The following is a 7,500-nucleotide window of genomic DNA, read 5'->3' on the forward strand; positions in this document are numbered from 1 at the left end:
GGGGCATCCGAGTAGGCCTGCCAGCTCTGTCTGGCTTGGCCTGGGCTGCTCTGCTCTGCTCTGGTGGCCTTAAGACCAGATGGGGACGACTGGAGCTTAGGTGTCAGGTCTGCACTGGACTCCCAGGAATGCAGACAGACAACTGGTGCATCTGACCCAAAGCAGGGCCGCACACAGCTTTGGCCAGGCCCAGGAGGACAAAAGCCATCTGAAAGGTTCTCTGCCTGACCCAATAGATACAATGCAATGGGGACCCTAATTCTGGGCCCAGGACAAAGTCAACTGAAAGGGCCCCCCACCCACCCAATAGATACAATGCAATGGGGACCCTAATTCTGGGCCTCCTCTCTCTCTCACTGGGCCCGGGACAACTGACCCCTTTTGTCCCCCCTCCCCTGTTGGCTTTCCTGACCTGGGGTGAGTTTCTCGAAACTAAAGTTGCTTACTACATTAGCTACTTTGTTGTTTTCAATGCATTTTCCCATTGACAACTACCGAAGTTGCTAACAGGCTAACAACTTCTCTTTTGAGAAACTCACCCCTGGAGAGTAGGACTGAGGCTGGGGAGGTAAGTATGCACGTTACCATACCACAGGACCCAGGCAACGGCACATTAAGAGGTCTTATTTTAGAAAAAAAAGGGAGAAAATAGTAACATTTGAATCTGAAGTGCTGATGTGTTGAATGTCGCAATCCCAAAATTGAACCAAAATGTTGGGTTTGTGTTCCAAACAAGTCCCTTATTTCTTCCGAGTGTGGAAACGTTTTGAGCTGCATTTTTGGGCCTGTTGTTGTTGCCACTAATCAGACAGGGCAGCCATGAGTTAGTCATGAGGGGAGTGCAGACACAGAGACAGGTCTTGAAAAGGAGTCACACTCAAACCCCAGAGAGCAGAAACAGAGACAGGTCTTGAAAAGGAGTCACACTCAAACCCCAGCGTGCAGACACAGAGACAGGTCCTGAAAAGGAGTCACACTCAAACCCCAGAGAGAAACACAGAGACAGGTCTTGAAAAGGAGTCACACTCAAACCCCAGAGAGCAGAAACAGAGACAGGTCTTGAAACAACCGTATCTCACTCATTTCGTGAAGTATTCACGAATTGAATAGATTAATTTTCGTGATGCATTCACGTTATTGACCGTTTTTCGTGGTAGGGCAACGAAACGCTGCCTATTCACTTGAATTGCCCGACTGTTGCCTGAATTGCCCGACTGTTGTCTAGCGACCCACTAGTTTGATGCCCTACCTTCACATGGTAATCAAACATTTCAAACAAGCAATTTAGGGTTAGGTTTAGGGTTAGGTTTAGGGTTAAGTAGGGTTAAGGTTAGGGTTAGGTTTAGGTTTAGGTTTAGGTTTAGGGGACATAAGGCGTAAGTACCGAAAGGGCGTCGAATTAGTGAGTCCCGAGTGTATCAGCAGTGTTCTGTCAGCACCCCCTCCCCGCCCCTGCAGACGCTTGGATAACCATAGCAGCAGTGGGGCAATTCAAGTGAATAGGCAGCGTTTCGTTGCCCTACCACGAAAAACGGGCAATAACGAGAATGCACCACGAAAATTAATCAATTTTTTTCGTGAAGACTTCACGAAAGGCGTGAGATAGGGAGTCACACTCAAACCCATTGGCTACCTACTGAGTTGCTAACTGGTTAGCATGTACGATGCTTTGAAGAAACGGGGTCCAGTGCGGTAGCTAGTGTCGTGAGGCACTGTAGACTATGTAATGTAATGTAAATTGATGTGATAGAGATTGTTAGCATCACTTCCTCTCACCAGTGCTATAGCTATAACATGATATCTGGTGTTGTTGAGGTAGGTGGCGAAGGAGTGCGGTTCCTGCTGCTGCCAGGAGGGGGCGCTAGACTACAATAACGTGATGGATGTCGTTAGGAGGTCGTTAGGAGGTCGTTAGGATGACTTACTCTTACCTGTGCGGTAGTTGTTGAGGTAGGTGGCGAAGGAGTGGTGCTAGACTACAGCAGAGAATCTTTAAGTATATAGAGATATGCCATTGTAATAGGTTGCTATGGGCACCTAACATGACCAGGTTCCGGTCTGCCTAAAGGGGCGTGTCATAATACTCCTAGCATTGAATAGAACAGTCTTTAGGTCTGCCTAAAGGAGGACCCCCCCTTGCAATAATAGAACCCGGAAACAATGGGCCAATGGCACCTCTCTCTCTCTACTCTCTCTCTGACTACAGGTTGTGCGGCTTGTGCTAGACTACTGCAGTATACGTGATATATTACAGGTTGTTATGATCTTACCTGTGCGGTATCCGGTGTTGTTGAGGTAGGTGGCGAAGGAGTGCGGTTCGTGCTGCTGCTGCCAGGAGGGGGAGCTGCAGTTCTCGTTGTTGGTGTAGGTGTTGTGGTTGTGCACGTACTTCCCCGTCAGCATGGAGGAGCGCGACGGGCAGCACATGGGCGTGGTCACGAAGGCGTTGGTGAAGGTGGTGCCGCCGTCCTCCATGATCTTACGCGTCTTGTTCATCACCTGCAGGGAACCTGATGAGAATGGGCAGAGAACAGATAAGAGGGGTATAGTAAGAAGCTGGTTCAGGAGTAGAGCATGACACTGAAGTGGATTTTCACTCCCGTCCCATCCCGGTCCCAGAAAAAAAAATCCCATCCCATCCCATCTCGGACTGGAGTAAAAGAAACAAATCCCATCCCGTCCACTCCTGAAAAGAATGTTTCCCAATCCTGCCCACTCCCACTCAAAATCAACCCCAATCCCGTTTCGTCACAAAAGACAAAATAAGCGGCATTCCAGCTCACGATCGTTTTTATTCCCGCTCCCGCTCCCATTCATCTTTATTCCCGCTCCTGTTCATCTTTATTCCCGCTCCTGCCCGCTCCCATTCATCTTTAAAATGTTGACTTCCGACCCGTGGGACTCACGGGAATTCCTGAAAAATGTCATCCTCTATTTAGGAGTAAACCAGGTTAAGTTAAGAGGTGAATCATCGAATAGAAGAACCTGGAGTCCATGATCTTAAAGAGCTTGTTCATCACCTGAAGACAACCGACACAGTGATTGACTAAATGAGGAATGGTGGTGATCACAACATACAGGTGAGGCCTACCTATGCTCCAAGATGTCTGTATAGTGTATGTACAGTGTCAGTATTGCAAAAGCTTACAGAGAACATTAATGTTGTTATAATGAATGTTCTCTGTAAGCTTTGCCAATACTGACACTATTCAAACAGGCATACCAAGAAATCAAACTGGAATTGAATGGAGTCGGTTGAAGACTAAGCCCTAATGAAGACCTATTCAGAGGTATTACCGCAGAAATACACCAACGGCAATCTGAGCGAGTCAAGCGACGGAAGTAATTGACTTTGCATTGAGTCGCGCGACAAAAGCGATTCTGGAGACTAGAGCGATTTGCGCGACGAGCGCGACAATTTGAAGTTGAAATCTTTTCAACTTTCTATGACGCGGTTCGGCGACAAACCGCAACAGCCAATGACTGTATAGAGGTCAGTGACCACAGCCAATGGGAATAATTGAATGCTTTGCCTTCTGCCTGTACGGACATACTCTAGTCTCCTCAATCGCTCGTATCGCTTGCTGCTGCACTCTGTCGCTTGAATCGCATCGCCGCTGGTGTATTTCTGCGGTTAGCCATGTTTAATGTTTAAAGGCTTTTAAAAATGAAATTCCCTCCTCTTTTTTACATTCTGGAATAACTTTTGTTCATGAAGAATGGGATGTTATGTTTTACTGTTTTTGTCTGTCGGAGAACAACAGAACCGCATCATGTTAGAACCCCCTGAGAACATGGAGAACGCAGAACTTCTATATGTTACCCTGTGTGGCACACATATTGTTGCTCTAGTAGATAAAATCAGACATTCATGCTGAACTCAATGACTGCAGTATCAGAGATTCTTTAAGTATATAGAGATATGCCAATGCAATAGGTTGCTATGGGCACCTAACATGTCCAGGTTCCGGTCTGCCTAAAGGGGCGTGTCATAATACTCCTAGCATTGAATAGAACAGTCCTTTGGTCTGCCTAAAGGGGGACCCCCCCCCCTCACAATTGTAGAACCCGGAAATAATGGGCCAATGGAACCTCTCTCTCTCTCTACTCTCTCTGGCAGTATACTGTAATACACATTCTATACTAAATGACAGTATGTTATAGAGTGCATGGTTTAAATTCCCTGTGGAGTCTGCATGGAAGTGTTTAGAGAGAAATAGCTGGTGGATTAACCAGATGAATGAATTTTTCATGAATGTTCAGAATGTCTGTTCTGGGGTTTGGCTGCGGTTCAGCTCGACCCGAGTGTAGTATAGGCTACTTCACACACACGCACGCACGCACGCACGCACGCACGCACGCACGCACGCACGCACGCACGCACGCACGCACGCACACACGCACACACGCACACACACACACACACAAAACACACACACACAAAACACACAACACACACACACACACAACACACACACACACACAGAGCGGTTCAGCTCGACCCGAGTGTAGTGTGTGTGTGTGCGTGTGTGTGCGTGTGTGTGTGTGTGTGTGTGTGTGTGTGTGTGTGTGTGTGTTTGTTTGTTTGTGTGTGTGTGTGTGTGCCCAAGTGTAGTGTAGGCTACTTCAGGGAGACCACAGAGGCTCATTAAAGAGCATGCTCTGTGGAGCTCCAGGGACTAAGGATGAAAGGATGAAAGACTTTTGTCAAACGACAAAAAAGATGGAATGGGGTGGAGGGAGGGGGGGATGGAGGGAGAGGGAGAAAAAAACCCATATTTCTGGCGAATTCTCTCGGGATGCAAAAATTCCTAATGAAATATAATGTGTGGTCACCAAAACATCTCCGCATCGTTGGAATGCAGACCATTGTGACCACCACCGAAGTATTTACACTTCAATAAAGGGCAGAGAGAGAGAGAGAGAGAGAGAGAGAGAGAGAGAGAGAGAGAGAGAGAGAGAGAGAGAGAGAGAGAGAGAGAGACAGACAGAGAGAGAGACAGACAGAGAGAGAGAGAGACAGAGAGAGAGAGAGAGAGAGAGAGAGAGAGAGGACAAACAAAAAATATAACGCATCTGCATGTTTTACTGCACCACCACTGCTGTAGTTATGTGGCTCCATGACTTGGTCTGTTTGACTCTATGAGCTTCTCAAATATTTAAATGAGCCCATATCCCTCTGTGGAGGGAGGAGTTCCCCATGTGCACATGCCAATGACATGCAGTGTGGTCCGTGGTCAGTTTCCTTGAGAGAACCAAAGCGGCCAAACAAGAGCAGGGGTGCGTTTCTCGAAAGTGTAGTTGGTGGACAGTTAGAAATTTTGGTAGTTGCCAATGGGAAACTATGGTTTTGGGAAATGCACCATAGAAGAGTAAGGTATCCTCCTGCTCGTGCTCCTGCCTGGTAAACCAGCGCCACCCGCTGGGACGCCGACATTTTTCAGCTGCGAGTGGGTCTGGCCTCGGATCCGAGAACGTTTTGAACACTGTGCCCTGAGTCTGGCAAACCCAATCACAACGCATAGATTTGTTTTGAATCAAAGCGCGCGGGGTTTTAAGGGAGTGACGACGAATCTCGCAACACTGTTGGGAAAGCACATCATCGGCAAAGATTGCCGATTGGTCAGAGCGCCGGCATGGTTTGAAAAAACAACAGGTTGTTCTCATCAACAATCTTCGGAGGTATCGTTCATCGGGGCCAGACTAAATTACTCCGGTCTCACATTTAGGCTGGTTTATCAGGCTACCTGCACGTCACAATCTGGTGCGTCACGGGAGAGGACTAAGATCAAGTAGGGAGGAAAAGTCACCAGAGGAAGTAACTTTTCTGTTTTCTTAGGAGCAGTGCCAAGACTAAATGTTTCGACGTTGATACGTCTTCCCCAGAATTGAGAACAGAACCAAAGCGCTCTCGGTCAGAGGTGGCATGTTAGTCAGACAGAGTAGAATGGACCGCACTCACTGGCGTATTCTCTTTACTAATAAGTTTAATGCACCATATTTTGGCCTGAAACACACACGTCGTGTGTAACCTGCATGGTGCATTAAACTCTCTAGTAAAGAAAATGAGCAAGACAGTGCAGCCCGTTCTAATCTATCCGATAACTTTTTATCAAACAGCAACAATTACCTCTGAGTCTGAGCAGTGCATGCTTACAGTTGAACTATTGGCATTTGGAAATACTTGCATTGATCTACGTCATATTGACGTCATTAAAATGAGACTGCATTTTCTGTTTAGAGTTTTGAATCCAGGCCTATTTAAAGTGCATGTTCCTCCATGCACACACAGTATAGCATGCCATTTGGATTTGTCTTTTTTCTCTCAACACAGACAGTCCATTAAGTCCCAAGCTGCATTGATCAGAATCAGAGTGCTGCGTTTATTGGCTGGAACAAATAAATGGCAGACGGACGTTTTGAAACGTTTTAAACGTGAGATGGGGCTCCTCTGATCTCGGTTATTGTATTCTCATGAGAGAGGAAGAAGAATGTGACTCAATACAAACTAATAATCCTCCATATGACTCATGGTTTTCAGAACTCTGTTAGTGACGTCCCTTCAAGCAGCATGTGGGACTCTGTAAAGCCGAAGATTAACGGGATAATGCCCAACATGTTTTAGGAGAAGTATACTGGGCGGATTTGGAAAGGGGATATTAACAATGAAATGTCCTACATGTTTTAGGAGAAGTATACAGGGCGGATTTGGAAAGGGGATATTAAAGGGTATGCCACTATTTTGCTACATGCTACATGGATCCATTGACTTTCACTAGCTTAGCGACATACTCACTCTTTTAACTTGTCCTAAAGCGTGTGTATGTGTATGTGTGTGCGCATGTGCGCATGTGCTTACACGTGTGTGTGTGTGTGTGTGTGTGTGTGTGTGTGTGTGTGTGTGTGTGTGTGTGTGTGTGTGTGTGTGTGTGTGTGTGTGTGTGTGTGTGTGTGTGTGTGTGTGTGTGTGTGTCTGCCACACGGATGGAGAAACAGCCCTGGCTGGACAACAGCGTTGTGTGTGTGTGTGTGACACTGCTGATGCTCGGGCCAACACTAGATTGGTGTGTGTGTGTGTGTGTGTGTCTGTGTGTGTGTGTGTCTCTGTGTGTGTGTGTGTGTGTGTGTGTGTGTGTGTGTGTGTGTGTGTGTGTGTGTGTGTGTGTGTGTGTGTGTGTGTGTGTGTGTGTGTGTGTGTCTGTGTGTGTGTCTGTGTGTGTGTGTGTGTGTGTGTGTGTGTGTGTGTGTGTGTGTGTGTGTGTGTGTGTGTGTGTGTGTGTGTGTGACACTGCTGATGCTCGGGCCAACACTAGATTGGTTTGGGTCGGCTGGGCCTTAGTCACTGTGTCTGCTCTCTTGTTTGGTCTCCGTGTTTGTGTGTGTGTGTGTGTGTGTGTGTGTGTGTGTGTGTGTGTGTGTGTGTGTCGCCTTTCTAGCTCTCTTGTTTTGTGTTTGTTTGTTCTTCCTCATGGCAGAGAGCAGAGTACAGAGTGTGACAAA

General features: G+C 47.1%; 1 protein-coding gene across 1 annotated transcript in view; it reads right to left on the reverse strand.

Annotated features, from left to right (window-relative positions):
• Positions 1–7,500, reverse strand: part of sulf1 (sulfatase 1) — a 95,824-nt gene that overhangs the window by 87,356 nt on the left and 968 nt on the right. The window contains exon 2 of the mRNA XM_063206387.1: positions 2,271–2,510. Coding sequence (XP_063062457.1) covers positions 2,271–2,510 — 240 coding nt within the window. The remainder of the gene's footprint in view (positions 1–2,270; positions 2,511–7,500) is intronic.

The sequence above is a fragment of the Engraulis encrasicolus genome, chromosome 9 (assembly GCF_034702125.1).
Source record: "Engraulis encrasicolus isolate BLACKSEA-1 chromosome 9, IST_EnEncr_1.0, whole genome shotgun sequence".
NCBI lineage: Eukaryota > Metazoa > Chordata > Actinopteri > Clupeiformes > Engraulidae > Engraulis > Engraulis encrasicolus.